At 49.7% G+C, this 17137-nt stretch overlaps 1 protein-coding gene across 2 annotated transcripts in view; it reads left to right on the top strand.

Annotated features, from left to right (window-relative positions):
• The window catches only part of Slc25a42 (solute carrier family 25 member 42), a 30001-nt gene that overhangs the window by 8138 nt on the left and 4726 nt on the right, over positions 1–17137 (top strand). The window contains exons 1-6 of one of the 2 annotated variants that reach the window (XM_038328574.2): positions 268–325; positions 12154–12266; positions 14539–14644; positions 15779–15804; positions 16238–16404; positions 16798–16914. In XM_038328574.2, the coding sequence (XP_038184502.1) occupies positions 12186–12266; positions 14539–14644; positions 15779–15804; positions 16238–16404; positions 16798–16914 (497 nt within the window). In that variant the 5' untranslated portion in view covers positions 268–325; positions 12154–12185. Of the gene's footprint in view, positions 1–267; positions 326–12153; positions 12267–14538; positions 14645–15778; positions 15805–16237; positions 16405–16797; positions 16915–17137 lie in introns of those variants that run through there. The other variant, XM_038328573.2, reaches the window with a different exon arrangement.

Below are 17137 nucleotides of genomic sequence, written 5' to 3'. Positions count from 1 at the left end.
CAGGTGTTGATGGAGATCAGAGGATTTGTGAACTTGGTTCTTTCTTCCTACCATGTGGGCCCTGGAGGTGAAACTCAGAATCAGGATTTGGCACCAAACCCCTTTTATCTGATGAGCCCTCTCACACACCTAGAACCCCTGTCCTGCTTTCACAATAGGTACCCACTGAGCCATCTCCCAGAGTCAGAAATACAGTGGAAAGGTTTTTTTTTAAATTATTTTATGTGTTTGCCTGCATGTTTGTCTGTGTACCACATGCGTGCCCAGTGACAGCAGAGGCCAGAAGAGCGCAGCAGACTTCCTGGAGCTAGAGTCACAGATCTTTGTGAGTATCATGTGGGTGCTGGGTCCTCTAAAGAAAGAATAGCCAGTCCTCTGAAACACTGAGTAGCTCTCCAGCCCCAGAAACGCATTTTTAATTTTCAGATATAATGATTGAAAAGTAAGATTCTCTGACAGTAGTGGTGCAGCATTCCAGGCTGGCTAGTAAGATCCTGCCTGAAAAACAAACAAACAGCCAGGTGGTGGCGCACGCCTTTAATCCCAGCACTCAGAAGGCAGAAGCAGGCGGATCTCTGTGAGTTCGAGGCCAGCCTGGTCTACAAGAGCTAGTTCCAGGACAGGCTCCAAAGCTACAGAGAAACCCTATCTCAAAAAAACGGGGAAAAAAAAGAGTAGAAGAGAGAAAAACCCACCTTTAATCCCAGCACTCAGGAAGTACGGGATCCCTGCATTTGAGGCCAGCCTGATTTACAAAGGGAGTTCCAGGAGAGCCAGAGCTACACAGAGAAATCCTGTTTTTTGGGGGGGGGGGGGTGGAGATCCAGTCTCAAAAATAGGTAAGTCAAAAATAGGTAGATAGATAAAAGAAAAAAGTATTCTGTGGTATGAAAAGAAAGTTATATAGAATAGTAGCTCGTAACAGGGCTGGAGAAGTAGAATGCTATCCCCTGTTGATCCTCTTGGGTCACTGTGCTATTTTTAAATGTGCCTGTTGGACATCTGTTTTCTTGCTGAGGCACCTTTTGCTGTGACCATTTTACAAACATGCTCACATCCCAGGATGTGCTCTGTTAAGGGAGCAGAGGAGAATACACAGCTTGTACTGTGGTCCATTGTTTTGTTGTCTCGTTGTCGGGTATTAAGCTTTCGCTGTGAGCCCAGTAAGGTTCTGTGAGCCAGCACTTGGGAGGCTGAGGAGACTAGAGGATCCCTGAATACAAGGCCAGCTTGGGCTATCTATTGAAACCTTGTCTCAGAAGTGATGCCAGGGATGTATAGAAACTGACACCTGGCATCCTTATGAGGAGGAAAGATGACATGGAGACAGCTGTTAGGGAGAGGGCCAGCAGGATATGAAGGAGTAGCTCCTGGAGTGATGGGACCACAAGCCAAAACCTTCAGGGCCATTGGCAGCCACTAGACCCAGGGCAGATTATCCCCAGAGCCTCCAGAGGGTCCTGACCCCACCAGGCCTCACAGCCGAACAGAGGGCTCTTCTCCGCAGTCCCACATCAGCTCTGCCGTGACTGTTTGTGACAGCAACTCAGGCAAAGGGGACAAGTGCTTGGACTCCAATGCTGGGGAAGGGTAGGCAGGAGAAGGCCAGAAGTTCAAGGTCAGCTTGGCCCACTGTGTTTCAAAACACTGGAAAACAGCTGGGCATGGTGCTGCCTGCCTGTGGCCCAGCACTGAGCATCTCAGCATTGGGAGGGTGAGGAAGGAGGGTCAGGAACTTAAGGTCAGCCTCAACTATGTACCTAGCTGGAAGCCAGCCTGGGCTACCCTGTCTTATAACAAACAAACTTGCAGAGAGAGGATCCAGTCAGATAATGAGCTACTCTGTCATGCTGGTTCTTAGATCCTTGTGTTTAAGTCCCCACTTCTGTCTCTCTTTCTCCTCCTTTCCCCTTCTCACTTTCCCGCTTCCTCCCTCTTTTCCTTCTTTCCTTTCTGACAAGGTTCCCACCACGTAGGCCAGACTAGCCTTGAACTTGTCCTCCTACCTCAGCCTTTCCAGTGCTGGGATCACAGGTATGTGCTGCCATGTCTGGCTTCTCCCTTGATATCTTTCATTTGTTTTTGTGGTTCTGGTGGTGGGACTCAAGGGTATTGTACATGTTAGGCAAGTTTTCTCCCTTTGAGCTATGAGCTATATTATATTCCCCAACCATTTTTATCTTTAATTTTGATACAGGGTCTCACACTGTAGCCCAGGCTGGCCTTCAACTCTATTTTTTGTGTATGTACGTGTAACTGGAGGTTTCTTTCCCACTCCCCAGTTCCTAAATAACCACTCTGAGGCTTACTATTAATTACAAACTGTTTGGTCCATTAGCTCAGGCTTATTATTAACTAGCTCTTGCTACTTAAATTAACCCATTTCTGTTATTCTATATTTTACCATGAGGCTCGTGACCTTTTAACTCGCATCTTGCTTCTCTAGCAGCTGCTGCTATTTCCCTTGACTCTGCCTTCTTTTTCCCTTTATCTTTGCTTGGATTTCCCACTTGGCACTATTATGCCTGGCTATTGGACAAATCAGTTTCTTTATTAACCAGTGGTAATAAAAGATATTCACAACATACAGAAGGGCATCCCACATCATGGATGTTTTGCATGTATATTTGTGCATCACCCACATGCCTGGTGCCAGCAGAGGTCAGAACATGACATCAGATCTCCTGGAACCACAGTTACAGATGGTTGTGTGTGCTGGGAGCCAAACCCCTGACTGCAAGGACAACCAGTGCTCTTAACCTTGGAACTATCTCTCCAGTCTCTGGCCTTGATTCTCCCTCAGCCTTCTGAGTAGCTGCAATTCCAGGCCTGAGCTCACTAGGTCCTGAGACTGCAGGTCATCTTAGGTTATTTAGAAGCCGAAGTGGTGTAGTACGATGCACACAGTTGTAACAAAGATATTGTTTAGGGACCTAGGACAAGAAAAACAACGTAGATGACAGAACTCACAGTTTGCTCAGGTGTGACTTTCTTGTTTGCAGAATGGATGGGTGCACTAAGCTTCTGGCAGCTCTGAGCAGGAGTCTAGGCTGCTGTCAGGAATCCTGTGGCCACTGCATCCTCCTCTGCAGTGTGTGGTCCCCTCATCCCGCCCTGGAGGAAACAGTCCTGGTGCCCAGCTCCCAGCATGGTGGGAGGACAATCTGCTCCCTCACAGGCCTTTCCCTAGAGCAGATGGCACTTAAAAATGGCAGAGAACAGCTAAAAGTGTCCTCCCAGCACTCAGGACTTGGTGGTGGAAGGATCAGGAGTTCAAGGTCATCCTCAGTTATTTAGTTGAGTTCAAGGCCATACATAAGACCCTTTTTCAAATAAAGAGTCAGGCATGATGGCATACTCCCTTAGTCCTAGCACTGGGGAGACAGAGGCGGGAGGATCTCTGAGTTCAGGGCCAACCTGGGCTACATAGCATGACCCGTCTCACCAACAAACAGAAAGATGGTAGGGGAGCACTGGGCTGAAGTGCTGCATGGCCCATTTGATCCACTGGTCTCAGCCCTGCTTGCTTCCTTGTTAGGGAGCATACTAGCCAGCTTGTATCACTTGCCCAGGAATATAGTGACAGAGGGAAGGACAGGTATGTAGAGGTCACATGGCCTGTCTTGTCACAGCAGCATCGGATCTGCCCACATTCGGGGAAGTATCAATATGATGCAGAGCTGCACTGGAGCAGTAGAAACCTGCACAAGGACAGCAACAGCTGGCAAGGCTAAAGCACCATGTAAGCTCTGAGTGGGGATCTAGTGGAACTGGGCATAGGAACCACTTCTTTTAGGGGAAGGATTCAAGACAGAGTTTCTCCGTGTAGCCCTGGCTGTCCTGGAACTCTGTAGACCAGGCTGGGCTTGAATAGAGAGCCACCTGCCTCTGCTTCCTAAGTGCTGGGATTAAAGGCGTGCGCCACCCCCACCTGCCTAGAGAACCACTTGGCACAGTGGCACACGCTGGGAAGAGTGAGGATATTTTCAAGGTGGGTTTCAAAGAATGCAGAAATTTTTTTTTAGCAGAGCAAAGTATGAAGATGTGGAGTTCAGAGTGTCCAGGTAATTTACCTACCTGTGAGTGCCAGGTACAGAGCACTCCACTGTGGTGAGAACCTGGTCTTTTGGACATGAGCTGCAATAACTGAAGGGGAGTCAGCATAGCGCTCAAGGACCTCTGGTAATGGTGTGGGTCGGTAAGAACAGAGGACAGTGACGTTTTGTACAGTTATGTACATGGTGGGGGAGGATGTGCATGTGTGTAGAGGTCGGAGGCTACTGGCAGGAGTCAGTTCTGTCAGTTCACCAAACAAGTTCCAGAGATGGAACTCTGACCATCAGGCTCAACAGCAAAGTCTCTTCCTGCTGGGCTGTCTCACGGACTGTTTTTTCTTTTTTCAGTAGATTCCCACTGAGCTATATGTATCCCCACTCCTATTCATCTTTGAGACAGCATCTTGCTAAGTTGCCCCAGCTGGCCTGGGACTATCCATGTATCCCACATGAGATACATGGCCTTGTACCTCAGACCCCTTGTGTTGAGTTAGCAGCTGTGCCTTGTGGCCAGAGCTGTCTGGGTCTTTTGAAATCTGAGAGATTGTGAGGCATGCATAAAGCTCCCAGCCAGGGTGACAGTCACAGTCCCCAGAGCACAGAGTGAGGAGCTTCCGTCTCTCTTCAAGGATGGCAGGCAGTGTTAGCAGTCAACAGCCACCATGCCAGACACACCAAACTCTATAAATTAGAAAAGAAACCAGCCTTTTTTTTTTTTTTTTTTGGTTTTTCGAGACAGGGTTTCTCTGTGGCTTTGGAGCCTGTCCTGGAACTAGCTCTTGTAGACCAGGCTGGTCTCGAACTCACAGAGATCCGCCTGCCTCTGCCTCCCGAGTGCTGGGATTAAAGGCGTGCGCCACCACCGCCCGGCAGAAACCAGCCTTTATCATTGGCAGACTGATAGTAATTTGCTTCAGATGACTGTCATTATGGGATCCACTGCAGACCCGTCACTGAGCAGTAGCCCCCTCCAGGGATAGGGTGGGGCTGGCTGCAACCCTGAGGCTGGGGTACAGGTAGACCTCCCTGGGTAGCCAGAGATCTGACACGGATCTGAGGATGGAACCCAAGTCTCCTGCATGCTAAGCTCCTCGCCTGTCCTACCGCAGGTGCTGTCTTGAGTTATCACTGCATCACTCCCCACCCACCTTGCTTGTTTAGGCAATGGAGCGATGGCCAGGGTAAAGCAGTAGGAGAGGGCAGGGCAGCTCAGTGGTAGAGTGTTTGCTGTCACCATGAGGTCATGGGTTCCATCCCTAGTACTGAACGGAAGTTAGTTGAGCCAAGTGTGGCGTTGTGTACCTGTCATCCCAACTTGCACCATGTAGAGGCAGAAGGGTCAGGAGTTTACAGTTGTTTTCAGCTGCACAGCATGTTTTTGGCCAGCCTCAAAGAATAGTACAAGACCCCGTTTGAAAGAGAAAAAAAATGAGTAAAAGAGGGCTAGTGGATACAGCTCAGTGCTTCAGCAGTTCCTCAGCACCCAGAAGCCTTGCTTCAACCCCAGTACCAACAAACAAAATTGGATTTGAGCCAGGCATGGCGTAGCACATCTATAAATCCAGCGCTAAAGGAGACTGAGGCAAGAGGATCAGGAGTTCAAGCCAGCCTAAGCTACACGAGACCCTGTCTCAAAAACAAAGCTGGGTGGTGGTGCATAATTTAATCCCAGCACTTGGAAGGCTCTGGCAGGTGGATCTCTGGGTTCCAGGCCTGCCTGGTTTACAGAGCAAGTACCAGGACAGCCAGGGCTACATAGAGGAACCGTGTCTTAAAAAACCAGAACGTACAAACAGCAACAACAAAAACAGAATAGAAGACATATAAACCAATTTGGGTCGTACAGATCAATGTTTTTCCCTGCTCCATAGTTGGCACTTCATCTGCCCCCCCCATCACACACACACACACACACCCAGAGCAAAGTGATCATAGAAAGCAGAGCTCAGAGGTGGCAAAGTGGCCACTTGACCAGGAGGTGCTTAGCTGACCTTACCTTAACTAGGAAATTCAGGCCTGAAAACTGAGAGAACCGTGTGCTGTTTCTTCCTGGGCAGTGTCCCTATGGTGTTCCATCTTGAAGAACAGAGACTGGGGAAAGGAGTCAGGAGGCAACACAGATCAGAAAGACAGGATGGGGATGGCTGGGGGCAGTGTGTAATTGTAAATTGTAAAACACTGGGGAAGGACATGAAGAAGCCAGTAGACCCCAGACAAAGCCTGGCACCTACAGCTCAGCACCAGTAACAGGATGGCAACACTGCCATCTGCTATTAGATGTGAGGCTTGGTTCTAGTGTCGTCATCTGTGTCCTTCCTCATTGTGTGTTCCCACCCTCGCCCACCTTTTACTGAAACCTTCAGCTCCTGTCCCTTCTGTACAGTGGTGCATTGTTTGCCTAGACCCTAAGTGTGTCCTCCCTAGATGACACCAGATAGAGTTCAGTTAGTAAGCAAATAGCCTACTGTATTGTTCAGGAAACTGAGCATGCTCAATACCGATGCTTTGTGTTTGAGCTGGTGCCTGCCCAGCAAGCAGCCTACACCCTCAGTGCAGGTTTCTGTGTTTGCTTTCCAAGCCATCGTGGGTCGCTGTCCACCTGACCTAACCGCCTGCCTCTGGGGAGCAGAGCCTCACAGATGGCGAGGCACATTCTACAGAGTCCTCACATTCCCACTGTGGGTACAGGAGCCACATTCTGTCCTCCTGAACTAACATCTCACCTAGCTTTTTCCCAGGACAAGCACTCCAGAGCACCAGCTGGCTCATCACTGAGGCCAGGGTGATTATTATTACCTAAGGAGAGCCCAGCCTCGAATTTGACCTTCCTGCAACAACTCCCAGTGCAGGACAACAGACTGGCAGCACAGGAGACAGATGGAGGCCGGCATATTGCACCAGCTGGGAAATTGCCTCCCCACTAAGTGCTGTTGCCTACTCCAAGATTTTTAAAGTCATGCAGGCCTAGTCTCACAGCCTCCCTCAGATGTGCTTCTCCCTGGGTTTTTCCAGGCTTGTAAAAGGCAGGGTAGCCTCATGCCAAGGCTAGGTATCCTGGCTGCTGTCCCCCAACCCATCTTCTACCAAGCTACCCATGACATTAGCCTACAGCAAGCACAGGTTAACTAGTCCTGAGCCTGCTGGTTCAGACACTGACTTCTGTCCCGTCCCAGGACATGAGCTTGGAGAGTGACTTCCGAGTGCCAGAGTCAGCTTGCAGGGCACTTGTGACAGTTATGTTCTATTCAATTTGGGGAATTGATGTCCAGCCTCCTCCAGCCCCACCCAACGGTGGGGGCTCTTCCTCTGGGATAAGTGAAAGCTTAATTAAGGAACACATGGTTTTCTAAGACAACTTTGAGGTCTGGGCTCCCTAGGGAAAGGATCTCCTGCAGCTTTGGAATCCTGTGCTAGGCTTGATTGAGCATCTTCCTCTTGAAGTAGATTGGTGCTGCCAGGAGCTGACGTGTCTCATTGTCATGAAAAGCCTTCAAGTTATTAAAACATTTAGGTGGAATATTCTGTAGTCTTTGAAAGATATTAGGAATGCCTATCTAACTGAAATATATCTCTATATATCTAGAAAATCTAACTAACATGACTATAAGCTTTACTATTATCAATGATTATCCATTAACAACCTATATTTCTTAATTATACATTACATTTTTAAAATGAATTACACAATCACAGTATCAGAAATACATATACATATTGACCTTAAATCTCTATCAGTAAAGCAAAATCTATACCAATGCAAATTATTCATATCTATATCATATCCCCCTTTAGATGTAAAATAACATTTATAAACAATATTTAGGAATATGGGCGTAGTTATTTCTCTCCAAACTGCTTCCTGCTGAATGGGGACGCCGTTAATCAGATCTTTCATGGTGTAACCTGTGTGCCAGGTTCATCTCAGTCATCAGTTGAGTGAAGTAATTTTCTGAAGTTGTTCACAGCAACCTTTCAGAGGTCGTGGTCTGTCATACCATATTGGGATAGATACAATCCATAAGTCTCATTTTCTGTAAAAACAAAAGAAGAAACTCCTTTCCAAAGCATCATGTCCTTAGATCCAAATTTTGAAGTCAAGGTATTTTCAAAATATCTATGTTGGATTAGTTCAGCAGCATTTATAAACAAATATCTTTTAGCTGCTCTTGCTCCTTCCTCAGCATTCAAACAATTCAAAGAGAGCATAATAGTATACAGTATCAAGATTCTCTGTGTATTTTCCATCTTATACGATGTTATTTTAACCTCTATTTCGTTTCTTTTACTTTTATTTTTTGAGACAGGTTCTCTGTATCTTTGTCTTGGAATAACTCTTTAGACCAGGCTGTCCTTGAGCTCTCAGAGATCCACTGTCTCAGCCTGGGATTAAAGGTGTGTGCTACAACACTTTGAACCACAGAGATCTGTCTGTCTCTGCCTCCCAGGCATAGGGATTAAAGGTGTGTACCACCACACCCTAGCTACTTCCTTTTTTCTTTTTTGCTTTTAAAAACTTTAACCTTTAGCCTGCATATATTTTCAACACACTGTGAACCATTTAGATGTTTTCTTGACTTTGAATCTTTCTTTTACTGTATATCTCTCTTTTTGTGACCACATGAGTCTTTAATTTACCAAACAATATCAGGACTAAAGCCATGACTTTGGCGGCTGGATACAGCTCATTCCTTAGCTTTCCAGCCTCTGGCAGAGGTAAAGGCTGTAGCCATTTTTATTACCACAACTCTATGGCGTTTCAAGGTCCCTGCCAGCAAGCAAGCTGCAACAGTGTCAAACAACAATCAAAAGCTCCATAGTCAGGACCGCCTGCTGGAAAGAGTCAGAGTTTGCCCTGGCAGGACGGCCCAGAAAGCTGGCATTTTAAAATGGCACAGCTTTTTACCTGCTATGGCTGAAAACCGAAAAACACATGTTCAGACCCGAGAAATTGCTGCTACCAAGAAGCCATGCTTTACTCTATTCTTTCCCAAGCTTTCTCAAGCTTTCTGTGGATTCAGTTATCCACGTGGGCGCCATTCTGTAGTGCTGAGCTGCGGGCTAGCTTCCCACTGCCTGGCTAGCTTATACCCCGAAATAATTACACGGAAACTGTATTCTTTTAAACACTGCCTAGCCCATTATTTTCGGCCTCTTACTCACATCTTGACTAACCCATATCTAATAATGTATGTAACACCACGAGCGGTGTCTTACCGAGAAAGATTCAGCATGTCTGACCTGGCGGCTGGCTTCATTGCACCTGGCTCCCCGAGGAGAGGCACGGCCATCTGTCCCAGAGAGGAGAGGCGAGGCAATTTATTAACTTCCCTTCCCAGCATTCTGTTCTGTCTACTCCGCCCATGTAAGGGCTGGCCAATCAAATGGGCCAGGTAGTTTCTTCATTAACCAATGAAATCAACTCAAACAGAAGACCCTCCCACATCAATGTCACAGTGCACACTTTGGAGGTCAGGGGACAGCTCGTTGGCTCTTTCCTTCCACCATATAAGTTCTGGGGAGTTACATGTGTTTTCAGGGCTCCATGCACAGAAGAGTTCTCTCCTTTCCCCACCATCTAATTCACTCATCTTAAATCAGGAGGGAGTCCTGGAGACACCTCTAGATCATCACTCAGTGTCCTCATTCCACCTTCCAGCTGCCTTCCCGTTCCCTCGCCTGTGGTTCCCCTCTCTGAACACCTCGGGGTACTGATGCAAGCTCACATTTATGTTCCTGTCCCAACCTCAGTTGTTGGTTTGTTTTTTCTTTCCTTAAGTTACTAGGGTTGGGAACTAGCGCCTCCTACAGGCCAGGCAGAGCTTTATTGCTGATCCATGCCCCCAACCCTCCTGCCCGTATTATTTTTATTTTTATATTTATATTTGTGTCGGTATGTATGGGTACCTGTTGAGGCCACAGAACTGGAGTCCAGGTAGTTGTGAGTGAGTTGCCTGACATGGCACGGGTCCTAGTCAGAGTTTCTGTCGCTGGGATAAACATCACAACTAAAAGCAGCTTGGGGAGGACAGGGTTTTACTGCAGTTAGAATTCAGGTTCCACGTATTAGTGAGGAGAGGCAGGAGCTAATGCAGAGGCTGTGGAGGAGTACTGCATACTGGCTCGCTCCCCATAGCCTGCAGCCTCCTTTCTCTTTTCTTTTCTTTTTTCCCTGTTTTCTTTTTCTTTTTTGTTTGTTCAAGGCAGGGTGTCACTATAGCCCTGGCTGTCCTGGAACTCACCAGACTGGTCTCAGATTCACAGAGATCCACTTGACTCTGCCTCCTGAGTGCTGAGATTAAAGGCTCGGCCGGCTTCTCACAGCACCCAGGACAGTGCCCAGGAGTAGCACCACCCCCAGTGGGCTGGGCCCTTTCTCCTGGACTGAAGCCAGGCCACATGACGGCAGAGTTGGGGGCCTTCAGCTCCCAGTCAGTCAGTCAGTGCTGTTGCTTTCCTGCAGCTGCTGCTCACCATCACACCGCTCTGTGTACTGGTTTCTCACTTTTTTCATTTAATTTTTTTTTTATTTTTTTCTTTTTTTGTTTTCGAGACAGGGTTTCCCTGTAGTTTCTAGAGCCTGTCCTGGAACTAGCTCTTATAGACCAGGCTGGCCTCGAACTCAGAGATCCGCCTGCCTCTACCTCCCGAGTGCTGGGATTAAAGGCGTGCGCCACCACCGCCCGGCTTTTTCATTCATTTATACTTTTATTTGTTGGTCCTGAGATGACACCCCAGACCTCCCACTTACAAGGTTTACGAAAGCTGCACCCCATCCTTGTTGATTGGATGTCCCCCCTCCACAGTGGGGATTAAGCTCTGAGCCTCAAGTATGCAAGGCTAGGGGCTTCACTCACTGGGGATTGTAGGCAGGGGTTCTACCCCGTGAGCCACAGCTCCAACCCCTCACTGAGGCCAGTGTTCTTCCACTAAGCCAGCCCCCAGCTTTCCTTTACTTTTTACTGATGCCAAGCTGATCTTAAACACAATGGCCTTGGATTCAGGTCTTCCTGCCTCAGCCTTCCAAATGGTGGGGTGACAGGCCTGCATCAGCAAGTCTGCTGATTAGATCATACAAAACAATGAAGACTGAGACCTCAAAGAACAATGGGGGCACAGTGACATCTTCATCATTCCTTCATCTCTGCTTCCCCCGAGGTCTAATGGCCTGAGAAGGTGGGACACAGGTGGCTGCACTGGTCTAGATCTTCAGGGGAGAGTGCAGGGAACAAGGCCTTCCTTCATACAACTTCTTTCTGCAGAGAACAGGCAGCTGGTGTCAGAGAGCCCTTGGGTCTAGACTTGTAGTGGTATTTCATTTGTATTTAATACATAAAGCTCTGAGTAAAGCAGCACTACCGGCCAGCCTTACAGAGCAGACAATGGTAACACACACCTTTAATCCCAGTAGCCACACTAGATGTCATAGAAGCTGGGCAGTGCACGCCTGTAATCCCAGCCCTAGAAAGGATTATAAAATGGGAGGAGACAGCTCTCAGACAGTCTCATTCTGAGAATCCTGAAGGCAGGATCACCATTTCAGACTGAAGTCGAGGTAAGAGCAAAGACTGCTTTGCTTCTTTGATCTGTAGGTTGAACCCCAATTTCTCTTTCTGAGAGGTTTTTTTTTTTTTTTTTTTTTTTTTTTTAATCTTGCTGCATAGACTCATACTGGAAGACCACCCTGGATTGGTGGTGGGGCTGGTGCTCAGTGGCTGTGGATGTATGGGTCTCCCATCTCTCTCCATTTCCTGCCATGCTGGTGATAGTCGGAAGATTGTCCTTTCTTTCTTCTCCCTGCTGTGTGGCCTCAGCCAGCCTCTTATCCTCTCTTATCTGCTAGCACTGGTTCAGAAAAGCAGACTATTTGTGATGGCCATGTGCAGGTGACAGAAAAGAAAGATGTTTGTTATGATGAAGCCATCGACCCAGGACGCAGCAGCTTCAGAATCTGATTAAAGCCAAGGACAAGGGCATATTCTCCCTCTTGAGAGTGGAGCCGAGTCAAGTGTTGACCTGGGTGAGCCTCAGAAGTCAACAGCCAAGCTGCCACCATCCCGCTGAGTCCAGCTCACCTCACCCAGCCCTTCTTGTTCCTCAGGGTTGAGTCTCCCGCTGTTCAGCACCCCTGGGATGGGTAATGGTGTACAGGAAGGCTCGGTGCGCCTGCGCCAAGATGCTGAAGCTGTTCTGTCTGGGGCTGTCTCCTCAAAGGCAAGTACTGCCATCTCTCTCCCTGTGGGACAGTGATTCTCAACCTTCCTGATGCTGCAGCCCTTTATATAGTTCCTCATGTTGTGGTTACCCCAACTGTAAAATTTTTATTTTTTTCTTTTCTTTTTTTCAAGACAGGGTTTCTCTGTAGCTTTGGAGCTTGTCCTGGAACTAGCTCTTGTAGACCAGACTGGCCTCGAATTCACAGAGATCCACCAGCCTCTGCCTCCCAAGTGCTAGGATTAAAAGCGTGTGCCGCTACCACCCGGCAAGAGTATTTTTATTGCTACTTCATAGCTGTAATTGTACTACTGTCATGAAACATAAATATGCATTTTTTGATGGTTTTAGGCGACTCTTGTGAAAGGGTCATTTGACCAAAGGGGTCTTGACCCACAGGTTGAGGACCGCTGCTGCAGGCCGGTCTCTGGGGTCCTCCCTGGGTCAGCGGAGCACAATGCAGTCCTTGTCATCCTCATTCCCTTGTATAGCATGAACCATTTCTATCTTTGCTCACAAGAAAATGCGTGCAGCCCAAGGTGTCATCAGAGCCTAGCTGATGCAGGAATCCAGCCAGGCCCAACATCTGGCAAGAGGCCAAGGCCTCACTCCTAATTGTAGGAGGTACTGGATGGAGAGCAGGGGTGGCAGGTCTTGCTGCAGCTGAAGGAGACAATCAGTCTGAAAGTGAGAGTGGGACTGGTCACGTTAGAGTCTATCTGTAGTCCCAGCACTCGGGAGTCTAAGGCCAGAGAATCACAAGTGCCCAGCTCAAGCCACCCTTGTTCCCTGTGGACGTCTGTCATTAGTGGAGGTCCTGCTGAGCCCAAAACAGGCTGGCACAGTTCACAGGCCTCCCTAGGCCTAGCAGGCACTATACCAACAGTCCCAAAGTCCATGGGGTCAGTGACTGAGCTGGCAGTGCCTTGTGGTCCTCCTGACCTTTTCCTGGGTTACAGGAGGCACCTGGGACTGCCAGGGGGACAGGAGGATGCTTGTACCAAGGCCAGCTGGAAAGTCACTAGTGGGTACTTAAGCACAGTCCTGGAGGCTGGCTGACTGCTGACAGAATGTAAAGCGTTCCAGAGAGCCTCGGGACAACTCCTGCCCGCCAGGGACCCACTGAAGGCACCATCAACCAGTGAACTCCCTCGGTCATCATTTACTACAGCCCCTGCCAGTAGACCACCAACATCACCCCATGCTGGCCACTGGACCCCCCAGCCTCACCCCATGCTGGCCACTGAACCCCCAACATTGCTCCTTGCTGGCCACTGAATGCCCAACATCGCCCCCTGCTAGCCACTGGATCCCCAGCATTGCCTGTTAGGCATTGCCGTGCTATTCTGCCCTTATGGCAGCCCCATGGAGGGCTAATTACTAGCTGGGCACAGTGTGCACACCTGGTGATCTCAGATCCAAATTTTGGCTCTACAGAGCAAGTTCCAGAACAGCTAGGGCTACATAGAGAAACCCTGTATTGGAGAAAAAAAATGGCTTCAAAAATGCCACGTTGTAATTATCCAAACAAGGGTGGGAATGGGAAGCACAAAGGTTTGTGAAAACCAGGAAGGACAACTCAGGGCAAGTTTCAGGGGTAACTGTCAGCCTCACCCCAAGAGGCTAACTGCACAAGGCCAAGCACTAAAGCTAAATGTGGAATGTAAGAGAGATGGACAGGGACAGTAGTGCATATCTGTTGTCTCAGCGCTTGGGTGGCTGAGGCAGAAGACTGCAAGATTTAGGAAAGTCTAGGCTGTGGAGCACACCTTTATTCCCACAGCTCAGGAGGCAGAAGCAGGAGGATCTCTGTCAGTTTGAAGCCATCCTGTCTACTTAAAGCAGGTTCCATGCTAGCCATGATTGCACAGAGGGTCCCTGTCTCAAAATAATAAATAAAAAGGAAGAAGAAAAAAGGGCTGGGAGACGGCTTGGTCAGTAAAGACATGTTTGTAAAGTTTGGAGACCTGAGTTCAGACCCCCGGGACCTGCAGGGAGCTGTGGTGCCACGTGTCTGTGAGCCCATGCTAAGGCAGAGAGCTTGTTGGAGGATCCCGGAGCTTGCTGCCTACCCAGTCCAGCTGAATCAGTAAGCACCAGATCCACTGAGAAACACAGAATAGTGCTGAGCTCTGGCCTCCATGCATGCACACCAACACTAAAGGATTTGGTGCATCTCTGGGTCCTGGTCCTCCAGTAAGCATCCCTTCTAGCCTCTGTGAGGCCTTGACTACTTTGATTTCTGAGCCCGTGACCTGGTGCTCTGTTGTAGAGAGACCACAGACAAGTGCTCAGCTCCCTGCTGTCCGGAGCCCTGGCCGGTGCGCTTGCCAAGACAGCAGTAGCCCCTCTGGACCGAACCAAGATCATCTTCCAAGGTAAAGCCTGTGCATCTGCCCTTGTGCAATATGGAAGCAGCCAAGTGGTCACCTCCTCTTTCCACAGCTCCACAGTAACTTATACTTAGTCTCATACTGTAGCCCAGACTGGCTACTGTAGTCTTGAACTTAAAGCAGTTCTTCTGCCTCAGCTTCCTAAGTGCTGGAATCACATGTGTTTCCTACCACACCCAGCCCCAGCCCCCATGTTCTTCAGAGGTACCCGGGCCACCTTCCTGCACCTTGAGTCTGCCACACCCACAAAGTCTTTGTTTCCAAGCCTAGTCACCTTTCCAGGGACCTGGATGAGGCTATGGATGTAACTTTCAGGGACAGGCCAGAGTCCATGTCTCTCCCTGGGCACTAAACTGGGAGGGCCAGCCAGGTCTGGTCAAATGATGGAAGCCCTCAGCTGTTGGGAGAGGGGCAGCCACTGTTACTGTGCTTTGGTGGTGCTGATGGTTCCCTGGCTGGTCAGTAGATGGAGGGGGTGGCTAAAGAGAGGAGCAAGCCCTTTGTTGTGACTCCAGATCCTGGCAGAGATTTCCCACTGAGGGTGGGAGATGTTCTCAGGCTTTACGTAGGGGCTGGGTGGGGGTGGCCAGCGTCCACAGTGGAGGCTCACCTCAGCCTTGGGGCTCTATACTTCTGGATCTTTCCCACAAGTTCTTCTGGCATACACAGCTCAGTGTCCTGCCCCATATGGTGACTAAAGAGGTGTAGTGTGGAATGAGGCAGGCCTGTGGGGCCATGGAGAGGCCAGCTAGTGCTGCTGTGCTGGGATGGGGGTGTGGACAACAGAAGGCAGACCAGGAGAGTCTTGGCCCTTGTTTGGAGAAGGCCCAGGTTCAGGGCTGGCAGCATCCCCAGAGAAGTGAGGCCCTCCCAAGTGTACATCTCCAACACACAAACTTCACAGCTTCTGCCCAAGCCCCTAGCCATTCTTAGGCCCCCTGTGCTGTCTCCATTGCCGTTCCTGGGGCCTATACGAAGTTCCCCCACCCTATAGTGCATTTCCATTCATCACCCATAGCAGCACCAAGGAAGGTCAGGCCCCAGAACCCCATTGTGGGGGCTGCAGACCCAGAAGCCTGACTGTTAGATTTCATGGTCTCTTGCTTTTGTTTATTCCAGTGTCTTCAAAAAGATTCTCCGCCAAGGTGAGCTGCTGCAGGATTAGGTGGAGCAGGTGGTCTGGGAGGGCATGTTTCCAAGGAGCCCAGTGTGCACAGATCTCCTGGGGAGAGTAAAGACTGCTATTGCCACTGTAACACACCTGTGAGTGTGACTTATCTTAGACAGCCCATCCACTAGAACGTTTCTGAGAGCAGCACCATCAGACCAACAGCCATTCGGTATATGCCGGGCTCACAGACTTGCAACCCCCGTTTCTGTTGATCACCAGCCCCCAGCATTTGAGAGGGCCTGAAAGCGGGGTGCAGGGAGCCCAGATGATCCCAGTTTAGGCTGATTCTAGCTGGGCAGGCCCGGTGAGGGTTGTCACCTCCCACTCTCCGCATTTGAGGGTGCTGCCCACAGAGTGTGCCCAGGGCTGGTGGTGGCCAAGAAGTGCTGACTCCCTGTCTTCTCCAGGAGGCCTTCCGGCTCCTCTACTTCACCTACCTCAATGAGGGCTTCCTCAGCCTATGGCGTGGGAACTCGGCCACCATGGTGCGAGTGATTCCATACGCCGCCATCCAGTTCAGCGCGCACGAGGAGTACAAGTGCATCCTGGGCCGTTACTATGGCTTCTGTGGAGAGTGAGGCCCCTGCCCACCAGAACTGCCCATCCTCACCGGGCCCCACCCATTTCATCCCCAGTTAGGCTCCCCAAGCTCTGACCCCTCACTAACCCCTCATAGGACCACAGCCCCCTCCCTCTTCCTTCACCCCACCCTCCATTCCTTCCCCTGGGCTATGTTCTCAACTCTCATTCCCTTCTCCCTCTGCCCAGATCTGATTCCCATGTAGCCCCAGCCTTGGGGAAGACACTCTGCACAGGGGAGGGAGGGAATAGGTTGCATTTGACCCTGGCCTAAGTGAGCCCATAAGCTCAGCCACTTGGAACCCTTCTGGGTCTTCTGTTCCTCGAAGACAGAGGTATAGGCATCCCCTATCCCTGCCAGGCCTCAACTTGTTCTGCTTGTCCGCAGAGCCCTGCCTCCATGGCCCCGATTCCTGGCAGGTGCTCTGGCAGGAACTACGGCTGCTTCCCTCACCTACCCTCTGGACTTGGTCAGAGCAAGGATGGCTGTGACACCCAAGGAAATGTGAGTCTTGTCATGGGGTCCATGCTGGGTGCTATCACCAGTAGAGGTGTGCATGGGGGTGCTCACTGGGGACCCCTCCAGTGAGTGAGATTCTGCAGAGTTCCAGAAAGCGTCATTTGTTCTCAAACAATACCTAAGGGTGACTGGCACACGCCTTTATTCCCAGCACTTGCGAGGCAGTGGCAGGCCGATCTCTGTGTCAAGGCCAGTCTGGTCAACAGAG

The sequence above is a fragment of the Arvicola amphibius genome, chromosome 4 (genome assembly GCF_903992535.2).
Source record: "Arvicola amphibius chromosome 4, mArvAmp1.2, whole genome shotgun sequence".
Taxonomy (NCBI): domain Eukaryota; kingdom Metazoa; phylum Chordata; class Mammalia; order Rodentia; family Cricetidae; genus Arvicola; species Arvicola amphibius.
This window is presented reverse-complemented; position numbering and strand designations above follow the sequence as displayed.